The sequence below is a fragment of the Loxodonta africana genome, chromosome 24 (genome assembly GCF_030014295.1).
Source record: "Loxodonta africana isolate mLoxAfr1 chromosome 24, mLoxAfr1.hap2, whole genome shotgun sequence".
NCBI lineage: Eukaryota > Metazoa > Chordata > Mammalia > Proboscidea > Elephantidae > Loxodonta > Loxodonta africana.
The window spans coordinates 38,141,488-38,161,525 of record NC_087365.1 but is presented as its reverse complement, the minus strand read 5'-3'; the positions used below and the strand labels follow the sequence as shown (position 1 = coordinate 38,161,525).

Sequence of the window (20,038 nt, the reverse complement as noted above, 5' to 3'; positions counted from 1 at the left end):
TTAAAATAGCTGTTGACCCCTTGGTTTTATACAAACGATTTTTATTATTATTTTTTTTTAATGCAATACTAAAGAGGACGAACTCTTTGGGCCAAATTGTTGCTTAGTTTAAAGGTGACTATTTCAGGGGACAGTTACAATTCAAGATTTGAAGAATAACCCAGGGCCATAGTCTCAGGACTCCTCTGGCCTCAATAGGTCCAGTAAGTCTGCATTCTTTAAGAATTTGAAGTTCTGTTCCACATTTTCTCCCTTTTTATCCGGATTCATCTATAGTATTCCTGATCAGAACACTCAGTAGTGGTAGGAGGAAACCATTTAGTTCTTCTAGTCTCAAGGCGGTAAGCTATCCTTTATAAAAGGCACAGCTAACACCCACTGGACACAGTGATATTACAAATAAGAAGTATTCTTTCTGAATTGGTGGTATCTTCAGAAGTTGGTATCCTCCTATGGCGTTTTTATATTATAGGTCCTATTTTATCTATCCCATTCATTCAGGTCACATAACACAGTGGTTAAAAGGCAGAAAGGCCTGAGCATAGATCTTGGCTCTGTGTGACCCTGGGCAAGTTGCTTAGTCTCTCTGAGCCTCAGTTTCCTCCTCTGGATAACACTAGCATCTCTGCCAAAGAGACGATGTGAGAATTAAATGAGACCAAGCATGGAAAGGGCTTAGCTCAGGGCAAGGTATGATAAGTGTGGGCTGAACACTATTAGGCAGAAAGATGGCTAAAAAGAGTTTGACATAAATCCAACTTACCCTCAAGGAGGGGACATGGGATGCTGGGAAGCAAAATGGCACAGAAGTCTTCCCCGGGGGGAGACCTTGGGGAACAGAAGCATCTCCTTTGCAGTGGTGGAAGCACTACAGGCACTCAAATGTTTACCAAGTAAGAGCAGGGAAGCCTCCCTGGAGGAGATGGCATTTGTGCTGAATCACAAACAAGAAGCAAGATTTGGACATGAAGACATGAGGGAAGTGAAGGAGAGGGCATCCTGGCAGGAAGCCATGTGATCGCAGAGGAAGAGGTAGGAAATGATGAGTATGTACCAGTTTGGCTGGAACGTAGAGCATGCATGAAAGGGAGCAATAGGACATGAGTGGGAAAGGCAGGTGAATGAGCAAGACCACAGAATGCCTTGAATGCCAACTAAAGAATCAACATTATTGTGGCAATGTGGGGGAGTTTTTGTTTTTGTTTTTAAAGGAGACTAATGAGTTCAAAGTGATGAATCCAGCCGTACAAAAGAAACCAATGCTGCAAGCAAAGTTAGTGTAGGCAGGAGATCTGGTCCACCTCCTCCAACACAGGACCATGTACTTAAGGGCCAACACCATCGCAGGCACTTAGATATTTTTCAGGTTAACAAACTTCATCGAAACTTAATTGAACATTATTGGTAAATGCTGTAACATACAATTTGGCAGCAGTAACAACCAAAAAATAGGTGAGTGGTTACATAGATATGTACACATATACATCTATAGAAAGTTATATGTATGTATGTATGTGTGCATAATAGGTGTATCTGTAGGCATATCTATATACACGTTTGTGAGTGCTGCAAATATATTCAACCATATAACAAAGCACATAGAGGCACAGTCACAGATACCTCCCAGACATAACCAAACACCTCACAGGATTGGTTTACTGGGTTTGAAGGCTAAGGACTATAGTCTCATGGGGCATCTTGGTCAACTGGCACAACAGTCTATAAAGTTTATGTTCTGCATTCTAGTTTGGTAAGTAGCATCTGGGGTCTTAAAAGCTTACGAATAGCCATTAAAGATACAACTATTGGTCTCTACTCCCCTGGAGCAAAATGAAACTAAAGATTCAAAGAAGAAACCAATCTACAGGACCAACCGCCTACACGAACCACAGCCTTACCTATTCAGAGACAAGAAGAACTTGATGGTGCCAGCTACCACTAACGATTGTTCTGACCAAGGCCACAATGGATGGTCCCGGATGGAATGGGAGAAAAATCATAGAACAAAACTCAAAATCTTAAAAAAAGGCTAGACTTACTGGACCAGCAGAGACTCAAGAACTCCCAAGACTACTACTGTCCTGAGATACCCTTTAAACTTTGAACTGAAATTACTCCCGAAGGTCACCTTTCAACTAAATAACAGATTGGCTCACAAAATAAAAAATATCACCCGTGAGTACAGTGCTCCTTTATAGTAAAAAAAAAAAAAAAAAAAACCATGTATGTGAGACCAAGTGGTTAACATTTACCCTAAAGCAAAGATGAGAAGGTTGGGGGCGGCGGGGGGGGAGCGGGGAGACAGGGACATAAGAATAATGGAAACGGAACAACCAGAATGGAAATAATGAGAATATTGATACAACGTGGAAAATTTAACCAATGTCACTGAACAGTAGGTGTAGAGAGTGTTAAATGAGAACCTAATTTGCTATGTAAACTTTCACCAAAAACTCATTATTTTTTAAAAAGACAGAAAGAAAGAAAACCCTAAGGAGCACAGTTCTAGTCTGACATACATGGAGTTGACGTGAGTCAGAACTGACTTGATGGCAACTGGGGAAAAAAAAAAATCCTATTGTGTTTAAACAAAGAAACAAAACACAAACCCACTGTCTTTGAATCATTTCTGACTCACAGCAACCCTAGAGAATGGAGTGGAGCTGCCCCATGACTTCAACACTGTAAAAAAAATAAAAACTTCACTGAGGAGTAGCATTTAGGAGGACTGGAGACTGAGAGAAGGAGAATCAGTAAAGAGGCTTTGACAAGGGGCCAGCCAAGAGGCAATGAGGAGAGCCAAGTAGGGGAAAGGGGCCCTGGGAGAGCGACGCAAAGGACACCAGAGACTAGGGGAGTAAAGAAGAGGGAGATGGGGGTGGTGGGGGAGAAGGTGGAGAGTCAGCTCCACAGAAATAGGAAACACAGAAAAAGAAACAAGTCTGAGAAAGAAATGTCAAAACTGATTTTGAGGTGGCAGTAAAACCTTCATGAAGGGGTCCTGAACACACAAGGGTAAGAACAAGACCATCGCTCGCAAGAGGAAGCTGACGAGAGAAGCCCGGCCACATGCTCACCTCCCTGATTTCCCACCATCCTCTCACATACTCAGTGTGGGCTTGTGCTCTCCAGGAGCCTGGCATGGCAGCGGGCACTGACGATCTAGGGCCAATCTCTGTCCTTGGGAAACCTGGTCTCTCGAGGGAGACAGGAGACAAGCCTGGGATAACACAGAGTGATGGGTGCACCCTGGCCTACTGGCCAGATTAGAGAGGTTTGCGGTAGGCAGGGACCTGGGAGCAGGGCCCAGAGAACAAGGTAGCCTGCCAAGTTGAATTTTGATTCACCTCTTAAAAAAAAACACTTGTACAAACAACACCTTTGTTACACAGTGAGTAAGAATCTAATTTGCTATTAGTTTCATTGTTCTGTTTTCAAGCCTCAACCTTTCCTGCGCATTGAAAATAATATAAATTTGAACGCTGATCCCCAATATCCACAGGGTATTCGGAAGGTTGACAGGGTGGGAGGTTTCTTCTCCTAACTCCTCCTGCACCCCACATCTTCTCCTCCCTTCCTAAAGCAGGATTGATAAATGCCTTCTGCAGAAAGAATATTCCTACTGGTGGAACCAATGAGCAGGAAGGTCTCCTTTTCTTCAAGACCTCACTCTCACCCTTTTACACTCCTCCCCCACCCCCCCTCCCAAGCCCCTGTGCAACCAAGCCCTGGATTGCTGAACTAGACCTGGGCTTTTCAAACCTCTGAAGGGACAGCCTCTTCACTGAGCTGAGCAATGATCTGGACTCATTCACTAACCAGCCGAGTCCTGTTTTCTCAGGCCAGGCTCAACTAGATATTTGCATACACGCTACAGACAGCTGGGCCCGAAAAAAAAAAAGATACCCAAACTCGAAAGATGGCACAGAAATCGGTCAAGGTGCCCACTCCCTGAGGTATAATGTGGCGATGGATGAAGGAGAGACATGACGGGAAGGCAGGCATCCCAGGCCCATCAAGTGTTCCCAGTCACTGTGGGCACTGTCGTCTGCCAGCCCGTGCTGCACACGGCCTGCCCACTCTCTTAGGGCTAGACAGCTATGCAAGTGGAGACTTTCAAGAGTCTATTTCAGGGTCTGTGCCCATCTGCAAAGGAGCCCTGGCGGCACAATGGTTAAGTGCTTGGCTGCTAACCAAGAGGTCAGCGGTTTGAACCCGTCAGTGGCTCTGCATAAGAAAGATTTGTCCCGTAAAGATTACAGCCTGGAAAACCCTATGGGGCAGTTCTATACCGTCATATAGGGTAGCTTTAAATTGCAGTCGACTCAACAGCACACAACAACACGCCCTTGTGCAACTCAATCATCACATAAAGCCTGAGAAGGAAAACATCCAGCAGGTCAGAGCCTGGCAGCGGCCTACCTGCAGCATCCCACCATTCCTGCACTTCTCCAGCCACATCTGCAGCAGCAGCAGCTGTGTCCAGTCCCACCTCATCATCTCAGACGATAAAATCCGAGGTTTTACCCCTCGCGGTCACTCCGGATACTCCCTAGCTGAATTGTACCGGGGAACTTGGTGATCCATGTAGTTAAAGTAGAGATCGCTACAGTATTCTTAGTCTTTGGAAGGTCACAGACCCCGTTGTTCACATTACATTTCAGGAGAACTGGGGCCTTCTAGCACAAATGCTCTAAAGAGACATCTAGAGATTTCAAAACCCTATTAAACTGCTATCTCCAGTTTTCAGATGAGGAGACTAAAGCTTGGAGAGGTTAGGTAACTTGTCCAAAGTGGCACATCCAAGCAAATGCAGGGGCTGGAATTTCAACCCATGTCTGTCTGTCTGACTCTGAAACCACCTATAAGAAAAATGCTAGACTAATTACTATTCTAAACAAGTCTAATACTCAGTCTTCAAATGATTGAGAGCTTGAAATTAATCCTAAAAGGATCAGCAGGGTATTCCATAAAGTACTCAGGATCAAGCCCACCAAGGAGGACAATTACTAATAGTGTGAAATAATCGAGACACAGATGTTAAAGAAATGTGGAACTCCCTAGGACACTGTTCACCTTCTCTCTACAGGTACTATTGTCGACTAAATCAGGAAACCTTGAGGAACACAGGTGCTCCATGAACAGGTTGTAGATTTTGACCTGGACTTCAATCTTGGCTCCTTGACTTCCAGGTACCATGTACCCTCTAGCAAGTTATTTAAGTTCTGTTGGCTTCTGTAATATGCAAATAATGTTACCTATCTCATGGTGTTTGGTGGTTCGGTCAATGAAAGAATCCATGTAAACACTTGGCAGTTACTCATATTCTTAGTCCCAATTCTAACTGGACAAGTCATTCTCCCTCGGCCTCAGTGTCCTCAGCTGAGAACAAGGGCCCTGAATCAGATGATCGTAGGCCCCTTCCAGCTCTGTAAAGTCTGATTCATGCACACTCAGTGGGCTGGGTGGGTCTGGGCTCTGATCAGGCACACGGATAGCCACGAGGGGGCCACTCATGGTCAGTCATTCCAGTTCTTGTTCCAGCTCTTCCACTGCATGAAGCAGGAAGTTCATGTCAATCACCCCTTCCTACTGGGCCTCAGTTTCCCTTCCCACCCATAGTCATAAAGCAAGGACAGATGTGCAACATGCTTGGAATTCTACCAAAGGGCTCCACACACTCAAAGATGTGTCAGCTTGTCCTGCGCTCAACAACTCGTTCCACTGAATTCCCCTTGACCTCACAGCCCCCAGGCTTGGTTTCCTTCAATTCCTAGTTCTCTTGCCACTTACTCTTCTGGAGACCCTCTTCCCAAAAAAGCAAAGGATATATTTTCTCCCCATTTATTGAATTTTTTAATAGAACAGAAATGATCTCCTTAGCATTTCTTCATAAAATTTTAAACAACCATCTTGATTGTTACAACATCTTCAAGGTTTTAAAACAGAAAAAATATAAATGTCCACAGCAAGGCCTAAATTTGTTCGTGTATGTCGTTTTCCCTAGGTTTCATAGGCTGTTATTATAAAATCAACAATCTGAGCATCAGATTCAAGTGCTGGCTGAGCCTCGGTCTGAAAAGAGTGGTAAGTGCCTCTCCAGGAGGGCAGGAGGCTGGGAGCCATACAGGGACTGACCACATACAACACACACCTGCATTTTCTCTGTACTGTTCCAGCATGTAGTACACAGGTGAGCTTTAAAAAGAGAAGAAAAAGCATCAGAGGTTTTTTGGGGGGGATGGTGAGTGGGGGTGTTATCATTTTGATTTTTATTTTATAATTATGCAAAATAGTTGCCTGGTTCCAAAATCCAATCTACCAAACAAGGTTCATCCAGAGAAGCCCAGCTTCCATCCTTGTCCCGTCTCTCCTTTTCCTCCCTCCCTCCTCATTAAGATAAAAATTTCATTTAGTTTTTGGTTTATCTTTCCACTTTAAAACATATACATACACAAATACACATACATATATACACATATACACACACACACATATATATACATACACATATGTCCCCTCAGATAGAAAGAGTCCCTGAGTAGCGCAAACGGTTAGGAGCTCAACTACTAGTTGAAAGGTTGGGTGGTTCAAACCCACTGAGAGACGCTGTCATAGACTGAATTGTGTCCCCAAATACATGTGCTGTAAACCCTAACTCCTGTACCAGCATTTATAATCCCATTTGAGAATGGGTTTCCTTTGATATGTTAATGAGGCAGTGTTAGTGCAGAAAACAACAACAAAAAAGAAACCCATTGCTGTTGAGTCAATTCCAACTCATAGTGACCCTACAGAACAGAGTAGAACTGCCCCATACGGTTTCCAAGGAGCAGCTGGTGGATTCAAACTGCCAACCTTTTGGTTAGCAGCCATAGCTCTTAACCACTATGCTACCAGGGCTCCGTATTAGTGTAGGGTGTGTCTTAAATCAATCTCTTTTGAGATATAAAAGAGCAGATTAAGCAAACAAGCAAGCAAAGATGGGGCAAGATAGATGCTAAGCCACACAGAGATCGACAAGAAACAGACAGAAATTGAAAAGAGATGGGGACCTTCCCTCAGAGCCAACAGGGAGGAAATCTTCCCCTAGAGCCAGTGCTCTAGCCTCCTAAACCGTGAGAAAATAAATTTCTGTTTGTTAAAGCCACCCACTTGTGGTATTTCTGTTAAAGTAGTGCTAGATAACTAAGACAGGCACCTTGGAGGACAGGCCTGGTGAACCGCTTCTGAAAGGTCACAGCCCTGAAAACTCTATGAAACAGTTCTACTCTGCACGCGTAGGGTCACCATGAGTGGAATTGACTCGACAGCAACTAACAACAACAACCCCTTTGACAAGAGGTGGCATACTATATACACTGTTCTAGATTAGTGCTGTCCAACAGAACCTTCTTTATCTGTGTTGTCCAATATGGCAGCCACCAAGCTACATGTGGCTATTGAACACTGGAACTATGGCTACTGCAACTGAAGAACTGAATTTTTCATTGCATTTAACTTTAATTACTATAAATTTAAATACCACATGTGGCTAATAGCCACATTTGTGAGTGCAGTTCTAGACACTGAGTAACAGAATACAGAGCTAGTCCTCACTCCTTTCCACAGCTGCAGAACACTCACTCCATTGTCTTAGCTACTCACCGGTCCCCTACTGAAGGACACGTGTGAGCTGCTTCAGGTCTTCTCCTATAATTGGTGCTGCAACAAACAGCCTATTGCATACATCTATTCATATTTTTGCCAGTATTATCATTGGGATAGATTCACAGAAGTGGAATTGCTAGGTCAAAGAGTAAACACTGACTGAAATTTTGCTGGTATTACCAAATTCCCTATCCAGAGGTTATATCGTTTGCATTAGGATTTTCAAAAAGCCACCATACCCACATCTTTTTTTTTTTTTCCTGAAAGAACTTATCTTCTATCCATAAAAGAATCACACAACAATCCTGCAGCTTCCTCACTGCCTGATGGGTACTCCGTGAAAAAGAAAAGAGCAGTGAAATGGCTAAGATAACAAAATCAACGACTTGACACATAAAACCACAGGAAGGGCTAGACAAGCCATCCTGTCAGGAATCTTCGGGAAACCCTGTAGGCCAGTGGTTCTCGGTAGGGGGCGATTTTGACCCCCAGGGGACATTTAGCAGTATCTGGAGACATTTTTGAATGTCATGACTGGGGTAGGGGAGGCAGGGGGTAAGGCAGTGGGACTGGCATCTAGTGGGTGGAGGGCAGGGATGCTGCTCAACATTCTACAATGCACAGGACAGCCCCCCAGGACAAAGAATTCTCCAGCCCAAACTGCCAACAGTGCTGCAGTTGAGAAACCCTGCTCTGGATTGATACTGCCATTAGGAACAGGAACAGATCACACTACACAGGTTCTGTGGCCTCCAACAAATTCCACAGCTACTGCTCCGCCTGGCAGGATCCTCGTCTGTGCCATGACCACGTTCACTAACGCTCATATGATCAGAAGGGTCCGCAAGGGTGAGGTCAGAGCAAAAGAACACTTTGGAACAAAGGAACATAGGGGATGCTTTCGCTGATAGGTACCGATGAGCCGATTTTGACTCAGAGCGACCTCATGTTACAGATAGAACTTCCCCACAGGGCTTTCTTGGCTGTCATCTTTCAGGAGCAGATCGCCAGGTCTTTTCTCCCATGGAATTGCTGGATGGGTTTCAGTTAGCAGCTGAGCACTTAACCATTGCACTACCAGGGACTAGGCAGCTGATAAAAACGATGGCTTTGAGGAGTGTGGAATCTCTCATTCAGAATCCAGAAACAGTCTGAGAGTTCCATCAAAAGCACATCACCAGATGAGGTCTAAATCTTGCAGCACTGCCAGGCAAGGCCTCCTCCCCCACCTGATTTGTGGGGGCCACAGCTGGACAATGAATAAAGAAGACCGAAGAAAAACTGACACCTTTTAATTGTGGTGTTGGTGAAGAATGTTGAATACACCATGGACTGCTAAAAGAACAAACAAATCTGTCTTGGAAGTACAACCAGAATGCTCCTTAGAAACAAGAACGGCGAGACCACATCTCACATACTTTGGACATGTTATCAGGGACATGATGTCCCTGGAGAAGGACATCATGCTTGGTAAGGTAAAGGGTCAGCACAAAAGAGGAAGACCCTTGCCAAGATGGATCGACACAGTGGCTGCAACAATGGGCTCAAACATAGCAATGATTATGAGGATGGCACAGGACCAGGCAGTGTTTCGTTCTGTTGTACATAGGGACGCTATGAGTTGGAACCAACTCGGTGGCATCTAACAACACAGCCCAGTCAAACACCAATTCACATGGCAACTGAGGCAACTGAATGGAGTCATCAACAAATCTAAGGGTGTAGGGGCAGATTTTAGAGTCAGAGTGTAAGGAAAACAACCTGCACTGTTCAAAATTCCATAGGAGGCAAACATCACTCTCAAAAAGGCCAAATCAGTCAGTTTTGTCCACAAGTCATGCTATAGGTAAATCGTGTGTTTTTTAAACAACAGACCTCCATCCGTGTGGTGGGATGCCCATGCTTTGAAAGGCACACAGAAACTAAGCCAAAGAAGGAACTGGCAGATCCACACCCTCCAGCTCACCTCTCCAAACAAGACAAAACCCGCCGCCGTTGAGTCAACTCATAGCTACCCTTCAGGACAAAGAAAAATTGCCCCATAAGGTTTCCAAGGTTGTAGTCTTTACGGAAGTTGACTGCCACATCTTTCTCCCACAGAGCAGCTGGGTAGGTTCAAACCACCAACATTTTAGATAGCAGCTGAGTGCTTAAACATTGCTCCAACATGGCTCCTTAGAACCAGGATTAAAAAAAAAAAAAACTGCTGCTGTCCAGTCGATTCCAACTCATAGCGACCCTATAGCACAAAGCAGAACTGCCCCATAGGGTTTCCAAGGAGAGGCTGGTGGATTCGAACTGCCGACCTTTTGGTTAGCAGCCCAACATTTAACCACTGTGCCACCAGGGCCCTGATTAGACACTGCCATTTACCAAGTGACTTGGGCTTCCTGTGCCCATACCCTGGTCCTGGAGGCTTGTGTCCAGGATCCTTCCAGAGCCACGCCTGATGAAGATGCAGGTTGAGACTCAGACCTCCCCAGGTAGGGCAAATAAAGCTGGGGCAAACACCTGGATCTGACCCTGTTCTAGTGCAGCCTGGCTCTAACTTCTGGGGTCATTACTTGAGATCCTTCACGTGGAATTCAGAGTCAGATATTAACGTAAAGTCCTTCGTTCATCCACCAAGAGATTCCCACGTGCCTCCTGTGATCTAGGCACCAGGAATACTCTGGCTATGCCTTTCCCGGGGAGAGGAAAATGCATCCGGACTCATGAAGCCCAAACCCAGGGACCCATATTCTCCTGGTTTCATGAACACAGGGCTCTGCCACAGTCCTTCCTTCACTACTTCATGGGTCAAGGAGGTCCTCTGCTGGCCTATTGCCTCCTCCTCTCAAAACTGACCACCTCAGTCTTCTTCCCGAAAGGCGCAGAGCTACCGTTGTCATCATTTTCCTATTTACAGCATATGCAACCCGAAGGTAAAAACACCAAATCTTAAGAAACCATCAAAAACCTTCAGCCTGTGGAAAATGACCAAAGTGCGTGGCAGGGCGGCTGTGTGGCGCAGAGACTGAAAGTGGGGCTCAGGAGGCAGGCAGACCTGGGCTCGCTCGAGCCCTGCTCTGCCCCCTACTATCTGCCTGATCTTGGGCATGTCATTTAACCTCTTGGAGTCTGGTCTCTCCTTAATTGCAGCCTCTTCCTAGGGCTGGGAGGGTGAAAAGAGATAATCCAGGTAAAGGGCTGAGCACAGAAACTGACCAGTGGAAGCGCTCAGTCATTCATCATTAACTGCTTTCACCATCCACACAGAGACACAGAGTAGCCTCTCGTCTCCTGATGAAAACAGCCCAAGACCCGCATCTTCACGGTCCCTGCTGTCACAAAGGATGTGGTCAGAGTGCCACAGCCACTCCTGTGTATACATCACATGCCTCTACCCAAAGCGGCAGCACTCGACCGGCTGCCAGATTAGCTATTACCTCTCCACCCCTAAGCCTCTGTCCACGTGAGAATGAGCTCCTGGAGGAAAAGGAGAGGACAGAGAGGGCTCTTTATCTCCTCAGGCATCGCGCGGAGCTTAGCAGTGACCAGTGCTTAAAGAGTCTGTGTCTCAGTTTGAATCCTGTCTCTTCATTCCCTAGCTGTGTGACTTCAAGGCAACTTGACTTCTCTATGTCTGGGTTCTGTCATCTGTAGGAAGAATACGATAACTGTACTACCTCAAGCTCTTGTACGGGTTACTTAGAACAGTGCCTAGCAGAGAGAAAGTATTATTATAAATTTTGTGTGTGTGTGCTTTAGGTGAAAGTTTACAGCACAAAGCACTTTCCCCCTTTCCACCCCAGGTTCCTCACGTCCATCTGTCCAGTTTCCCTGTCCCTTCCTGCTTTCTCATCTTTGCTTTTGGGTAGCTGTTGCCCGTTTGGTCTCATATACTTGATTGAACCATTTCCCTCACTCGTGTTTTTGCTTTTTAGGCCTGTCTACTCTTTGGCTGAAAGGTGGACTTTGGGAGTGGCTTCAGTTCTGAGTTAGCAGGGCGTCTGGGGACCATAGTATCAGGGGTTTTTTTCAGTGTCTGTCAGACCAGTAAGTCTGATCTTTTTTTTTTTTTAACTTGAATTTTGTTCTACATTTTTCTCCCACTCTGTCCAGGACCCTCTATTGTGATCCCTGTCAGAACAGTCAGTGGTGGTAGCCAGTACTTCTGGGCTCAGGCTGGTGGAAGCTATGATTCATATGGTCCGTTAGTCCTTTGGACTATTTTCCTTGTTGTCTTTGGTTTCCTTCATCCTCCTTTGCTCCTGATAGGACCAACAGATGTGTCTTAGATGGCTGCTCGCAAGCTTTTAAGACCCCAGACACTATTCACCAAGGAAAGATACGGAATATTTTCTTTATGAACTATGCTAATTGACCTAGATGTCCCCTGAGACCATGGTCCCCAGCCCTCAGCCCCAGCAACTTGGTCCCTCAAGGTGTTTGGACGTGCCTAAGAAGCTTCTATTACTTTGCCTTGGTCAAGTTGTGCTGACATCACCAAAGTTGACACTTGTCTACTAACCAGTTAGTGATTCCCACTCCCTAACCCTCCCCTCCTTCATAACCATGAAAGATTGTAACCATGAAAGACTGTTTTTTTTTTTCTGTGTGTAAACCTTTTTTTTTTTTTTTTTTTTGGTTTTTATAATAGTGGTCTCATACAACATTTGTCCTTCCTCTCATGATTGACTTATTTCACTCAGCATAATGCCCTCCAGATTCACGCATGTTGTGAGATGTTTAGTAGATTCATCATTGTTCTTTATTGTTCCATAGTATTCCATTGTGTGTACATACCATAATTTGTTTATCCATTCATCTCCGGATGGACACTTAGGTTATAAATATTTTTTTTTAATAAAAGAATGGTTTCAAGAATCTCAAATTCAATGTCTCAAATCCAGCTCATCTCACCATCCCTACCCTCAGCCTCATTCTCCTTGCTATATTATAACTTGGTAGCCTTACTGCACACTCAAGCTAAAAAAATTTCAGTCCTTGTCAGCTCTTCCTATACCTTCTTCTCCCTGGCCTTGCCTACTCTCCTGCCCCTCCCTCCCCACTTTCTAGTCCATCTAATCACCAAGCCCTATGGATTCTATCTAAAACTCTTTCCTTATTCCCACCCCCAGAAACTGCCTCAGCATAGATCCCTTTCTCACATATAGATTCCTATGGCCTCCTCCTTCTGACCGTCTCTGATACCAGGCCCAGCCTTCTCTAATCCATTCTCCTTCATGCTCCCACCAGAATGACTACTTAGAAACACCAATGTGATCATTCTCCACTCCTCCCTCTAAACCCTCAAGGCTTCCCATCACTCTATCAAGTAGTATGCAAGGCCCTTGACAATCTGGCTCCAGTCTCTCTTCAGCCTCCTCTTCTTCCATTAACCTAACACACTTTCTGTTCCTTATCCTCTCAGCCTGGCAAGCCCTGCCCATCCTCCTGGACCCCAGCACCCAGTCACCACTACACCTGAGGCTTTCTTTCTTCAGCCCTCTCCCCCAAGCAGAGCCTGCAGCAACCTCTTCAGGCTCCCACCAGCAGACTCAACTCTCAAGTGCAGGCAAGGATATGCCCTCCACCTGCAGCCCCATTCTCTGGCCACAATGCCTGACAGATAGCAGGTACTGAGTAAGCAAATAATTTGGCATATGGGAGGTACACTGAAGGTATTCACTTAACTTTAAAGGCAATGTACCACCTTTCTCAGTTAAAATTGCCCAGGTTCCAACCAATGTCACCAAACAATGTGTGTAGAAATTGTTGCACGGGAACTTAAACTGCTGTGTAAACCTTTACCGAAAACACAGTAAAATGTTGTTTTTAAAGTGCTCAGTCAACCGTTTTACATAGGAAAGTTTGTAAAACAAATTATACACAAAAACCCCTAGCTAACAAAACAAACCAAAATACTGCCCAGGTTCCAAATACAGAATCTCAGACAGAAGCCTGTCTATCTGGACTAGGGCCACAAAGGGGCAAGCCGTGGGGCAAGAGGTTCTATCCAGGATAGAAAGGTCCTAGTGTGTCAGTATTTCAAAATGCCCCGAGCACCAAGAAGAATCTGAGCTTCAGCCCCATCCCCCTCCAAGGCCGGGCATGAGTTCTCAGAACAGTTTCCCTCTGCCCTTAAGCTCCAGGGCCCCCGCTTCGCTGCTACCAAAAATTAGAACTGGGGAAGAGGCTAGGGCTATCCATAGCTCTCTTTCAGGGAGGCCCGTTCAATACTTTTCAAGTTCCAAGTGCTCAAGTTCTCCTCCTGAAGGTGAGCTTTGGGATTGCATGCCACCCCCACAGTTCTGCCTTTTCCATCCTTTATCTTCTCACTGAACCCACAAGTGTCTTTTGTATCAAAAGGGTCCTCAGCCCACTCAATGCACAACAGGCTCGATACTAGCCTAGCGTGGACCCCACACCCACTCGCCCAAAGGCAAGGCACTAGCTCACTGTATCCACTAGCACTGTGACCTCTGGCTCTGCAGTCAGGTATAGAACAACCAACATCAGAAACTCGGGAGGGTCACAGTTTGCTCTGGACTTGGCTATTTCCATCGGACAAGCTGCACAGGTATTTTAATCCAGGGTCAGACACGCAGGTTCCAGTCATGTATCTCACCGCTGCCTTCACTTTACCTGCCACGTTCCTGGCCCAGAAAGATAGCCAAAGAGCAGGGCACTGCCCGTCAGCAAGCAAGGGAACAGCTAATTACGTCTCTGGACTAAGGTGTCTGCCACCACGTGTATCTACCCAATTCATGTTGCATGCTGCATTCTTCCTCCTGGATTCCCAGGTGCCCAGCACCCTGCTGCAGTGTCATCCTGGCTGGCAGGGAGACAAGAGCTCCCCTCTGCACCCCGAAACCACACCACACTGTGACCAGTGGGGCTGACCTACAGTGCAGGGGTATCTGCACTTTAGGAGGTCACTTGTAACTGGGAGTTTCTGGGTGATGAAAATGGTTAATGCATTTGGCTGCTTAATGAAAACCCACTGCCCTCGAGTCGATTCCCACTCATAGCAACCCTATAGGACAGAGTAGAACTGCCCCATAGAGTTTTCAAGGATCGCCTGGAGAATTCAAACTGCTGACCTCTTGGTTAGCACCTGTAGCACTTATCCACTACACCACCAGAGTTTCCTTTACAGTGGTAGAGGCTGGCGCAATTCAAGTCCACCCAGATGCACCTCTGAAGAAAGGCCTGGCTATCTGCTTCTAAAAAATCAGCCATTGAAAACTCTATGGAGCACAGTTCCACTCTGACACACTGGAGTCACCATGAGTCAAAATCAGCTTGATGGCAACTGGTTACAGCTAACTGGCGCAGCCTCGGCCTATAGAAAAGCCAAACCCCTGCCCCATCCATTCACATAAGAAGCAACTTCCCCTCAGGTATATGGCAGGGGGGGAAGGGGCAGGGCTCTACTTTGCCTTTCATGTATTTATTTGCTTTTTACAATATAAGGCAAGTGGAAGTGACCAGCAATAATAGTTTCTAAGGTCAATACATTTCTAAAGAACCTTTCTCTAGGAAATGCACTTCTTTCCTATGTGTCTAGAAAGAAGCCCCCGGAAAGTGGGATCTACTGTAGGCTGACAGCCAGGAAAGCTGGCGATCTGGTTTAGTTTCATCTGAAATTTGGAACTGAAAGTATTTCTGGTCCCTCCCTCAGGGGATATGGCTGTTGGGAGTTGGAACCCGGGGAGAACTCCCGTTGGGGGAGAGCGAGAGCGGTGCAGGCGCCAGGTACAATTCGCATTCCAGGGACCGAGGCTATTCCCATCCTCCGCTGCCACAAGGAGAGACCGGGGGATCGGGGATTCGCGGGGAGACACAGGGCACAGAGGGAGCCGGGCCCGGCCCGCGCTCCCAGCAGGCCACAGTTTCCCGTTCCTGGGGAGGGTCTCCCGTCCGTACGGGGGCCGAGGCGGCCCGCTCACCTCTCGCGCCGAGCGGAGCTGCTGGCGCAGCGCGTCCTTGCAGCCATAGGGGCCGCGGTCACCGGTGCCGCGCGGCTGGAAGTGCGCCTCGACGCGCGTGGCCCCGCGGTAGGCGCCCTGATAGAAGGCAGGCCAGCCGAGCTCGAGCAGCGGCGGCTCCAGGTCCGACTGCTCGGGGAAGTAGGTGCCGGACGAGCAGTCGTGGGACGAGCCGAAGGAGTCCTCGGCCCAGGCCACCGCGCCCTCCTCGCCTGGCCGCTCGGCCGCGCTGAGAACGGCGTGCACCTCGTCTGGGTTCAGAAAGCGGCCCAGGCGCTCACGTCGCAGGAAGGCCGCGAAGGCGTCGGGGCCGCCGGTCACCAACTCCTCGAGCGCCAAGCGCCGCGCCTCGCTGTACAGCTCGGCCGGGTTGGGCGGCCCGCACGGCGACAGGCAGGCGGCGGGCAGTTCGTCCAGGCCGTCGGACCGCAAAGCCATCGCAGCAACCTTAAAGAGCCACGCTCAGGTGAGTGCGGGCGTGCGGGCCTGCCTTTATAGGCACCTTTGAATCAAATCGGCCCGCGCCATTGGCCGGGCTGCGCCGTCCCGCTCTACCATTGGCTGTGATCCTGGCCCGCCCCGCCCTTCACCCAGAGGCAGAATCGGTCCGGAGCAAGCCCCGCCACGGGCCCGCCCCCTGATGTGCTATTGGCTGCCCCACGGGCCGGCCCTCCCTCCGCGCCTCGGTATTGGCTGCCGGTTGCTTCCGAGCCCATGCTCTGCTGGTTGCTTCGCGGGATTTAAACTTAGTTTACTGTTCGCTGTCTGCAGGAGGCAGAATTCCGCCTTACCTGCTGGAGAGAGAGGGCCCGGCCTAGGCCTGAGCCGGCATGCTGCCCGGGGTGGCGGCTCCGGGCGCGGAACCCGAGGGTTCGGCCCTGGCCATCTTAGCGCGCCTCCTGCCGGCCCACTCCACAGCTCGTTCCTACCTGGCCACGGGGCAGTCAGGCTTAGACCTAGAAGAGAGACTGGCACCTGCCTCTCGCCCCCGCGCACACTGACCGCGCTGCTCCTAGAATCCCAGAGCTTGGTGCGACCAGCCGTGGCTTTAATCCCCTGGATTTAATTATCAATTTATTCATTCCAAAAATACCGGTTCCTCGTAATAACCGTTCCTTTGATTACACCTTCAAGAAGCTTGTTTTTCTCTAACTTCATCGTTTTGCCTGGCAAATCCCCAACCCTGATTGGTTAAATTCAACTCTCTGTTTACTTTCCATCTGCACCTGAACACGTGGCGGGAGAAAAACACACAACTGTGCTTACTGCTCCCGCTCTAAATTCATGATTTTGTGATTTCAAGTGGTGCTTTAAGGCTGCCTGCTAGCCTGGGATTTCCCTCTTCATTCACTCTACCGTTTCCCCTCTCCTTCTGACTCTCAGATGATAACTTGTTTTCTATTTCACTGAGGAAATGGAAGCAATCAGAAGAGAACGTCCACATGGCCCTGCCTGTCTGTATCTCTGCCTACATAATCTGCTTTCTCTCCTTTTACTATGAGGACTGTCCGTGGGCCTGGCTGAGGTCAACCTTTCCATCTGGGCACTAGCTCCCCGCATCCACTACTAGCCCATCTCTCTCCAGCAATTCTCTCCTGGATCATCGTTTTCCCATCTTTACTGGTTCATTCCTATCAGCATACAAACGTGCTGAAGTACTTTTCGTCTTAAAACAATGCCCTGTTGACTCTACATCCCTCTAGAGCTACCTCCCGTTTTCCTGCATAAACCTTTGAAAGAGTCGTCTGTACTTGCTGTCTCCAATTCTCCTCCTCCAAGCCTCACTTGAACCTTCAGTCTATGTCCCTACTTGTAGTTATTATTAGTTGCTGTCCCTACCATTCTATATCAAAACCTTTTGTCAAGGTCAACAATGAGCTTCCTGTTGCTAAACCCAATAGTCAATGGTCAGACCTCATCTTCTTTGTGTAAAAGAGAGGATCTGTAAAACCGGAAAGTGCTTCATAAACGTGAGAGGTTACCATTTATTATGTAGGAGCCAAGTTATCATTTATTATGTAGGAGCCAATAAATTTTTACAAGGAATGAATGCCAGCCGCTCCTAAGACATGTCTGTCTTCCCATCCTCTCTTCATCCCCAGCCTGGCTGTGAATTTTTTAAGCCCACATGTGGGGCCTTCTGTGTGTCCCTGCTCTGGAACCCAACGTCCAGAAGAATGGAAGAGAGCACCTTTTCCATCCTCTTTTGAGACACCAATAAACTTCTGCATATGACAAGGACAAGGCCTGTGGTCAGGGGGTATGCAACTGCGTAGCTTGTCAATGCCTCTATTCCCTGAAATAAAAATGAAAATAACCAGGGTCTTATGTGCTGAATTGTTTTAATAAGGTGAAGAATTATATAGTATTTTACCTCCCCAGTATAAGTTATATGATAAGGACTAGGATGGGGCGGAGGGGAAGGGGACAGGACAAGTTAATATACTCCAAAAAGGGAACAAGGAAGAGGGGCACCCCTGTTATACATAAATATGTCACTAGAGAAACCTTTGAAATGTGGGAGATTTAGATGTATATCTAAACAGAAGATTTCAAAGAGCACCTCAAGAGGACAAAGTAAACTTCTATAACAACATGTGCAAAGACCTGGAGTTACAAAACCAAAAGAGAAGAACCACATGGCATTTCTGAAGCTGAAAGAACTGAAGAAAAAATTCAAGCCTGAAGTTGCAATATCGAAGGATTCTATGGGCAAAATATTGAATGATGCAGAAAGCATCAAACAGAATTGGTCAACTTTCAAACACTTCAGAAGGTAGGATATGATCAAGAACTGATGGTAAAGAAGGAAGAAGTCCCAGCTGCACTGAAGGCATTGGCGAAAAACAAGTCTCCAGGAATTGAAGCAATACCAACTGAGATGTTCCAACAAACAGATGCAGCACTGGAAGTGCTCACTTGTCTATGCCAAGAAATTTGGAAGACAGCTACCTGGCCAACCGACTGGAAAAGATCCATATTTGTGCCCATTCAAAGAAAGGTGATCCAACAGAATGAGGAAATTATCGAATAATATCACTAATGTCACACACAAGTAAAATTTTGCAGAAGATAATTCAAAATTGGTTGCAGCGGTACATCAATAGGGAACTGCCAGAAATTCAAACCGGATTCAGGAGAGGATGTGGAACAAGGAATATCATTGCTGATGTCAGATGGATCCTGGCTGAAAGCAGAGAATACCAGAAATGTTTACCTGTGTTTTATTGACTATGCAAAGGCATTCGACTGTGTAATCATAATAAATAATGGATAACATTTCAAAGAATGGGAATTCCAGAATGCTTAATTGTGCTCATAAGGAGCCTTTACATAGACCAAGAAGGCAGTCATTCCAATAGAACAAGCGGTACTTGGTGGTTTAAAGTCAGGAAAGATACGCATCAGGGTCGTATCCTTTCACCATACTTATTCAATCTGTATGCTGAGCAAATAATTCAAGAAGCTGGACTATGTATGAAGAACATGGCATCAGGATTGTAGGAAGACTCATTAATCTGCATTATGCAGGTGATACAACTTTGCTTGCTGAAAGGGAAGAGGACCTGAAGCACTTACTGATGAAGATCAAAGACTTCAGCCTTCAGTATGCATTACACCTAAACATAAAGGAAACAAAAATCCTCACAACTAGACCAATAGGCAACATCGTCATAAACAGAGAAAAGATTGAAGTTATCAAGGATTTTCGTTTTACTTGGATCCACTATCAATGCCTGTGGAAGCAGCAGTCAAGAAATCAAACGATTTGCATTGGCCAAATCTGCTGCAAAAGACCTCTTTAAAGGGTTAAAAAACAAAGATGTCACCTTGAGGACTGATCCAAACCATGGAATTTTCAGTCACCTCATATGCATGGGAAAGCTGGACAATGAATAAAGAAGATGGAAGAAGAATTAATGCCTTCGAATTATGGTGTTGGTGAAGAATACTGAATATACCATGAACTGCCAGAAGAACAAACAAGTCTGTCTTGGACGAAGTACAGCCAGAATGCTCCTCAGAGGCAAGGCTGCAGAGACTTTGTCTCAAGTACTTTGGACTCATTATCAGGAGAGACCAGTCCCTGGAGAAGGACATCATGTTTGGTAAAGTATAGGATCAATGAAAGAGAGGAAGACCCTCAACAGATGGATTGACACAACAGCTACAATTATGGGATCAAGCATAACGACAATTATGAGGTTGGCGCAGGACATAGCAGTGTTTTCGTTCTGTTGTACATAGGGTCGCTAAGAGTTGGAACCGACTCAATGGCACCTAACGACATATATAAAACCAGAGCCCTGATGGGACAATGGTTAAGAGCTCGGCTGCTAACCAAAAAAGTTGGCAGTTCGAATCTACTAGCCGCTCCTTGGAAACCCTATGGGGCAGTTCTCCTCTGTCCT

At 46.6% G+C, this 20,038-nt stretch overlaps 1 protein-coding gene across 1 annotated transcript in view; it reads right to left on the bottom strand.

Moving 5' to 3' along the window:
* FAM83D (family with sequence similarity 83 member D) overlaps positions 1–16,207 on the bottom strand; it is a 37,727-nt gene extending 21,520 nt beyond the window's left edge. The window contains exon 1 of the mRNA XM_003411715.4: positions 15,588–16,207. Coding sequence (XP_003411763.2) covers positions 15,588–16,064 — 477 coding nt within the window. The 5' untranslated portion in view covers positions 16,065–16,207. The remainder of the gene's footprint in view (positions 1–15,587) is intronic.
* Positions 16,208–20,038: the final 3,831 nt, after the last annotated feature.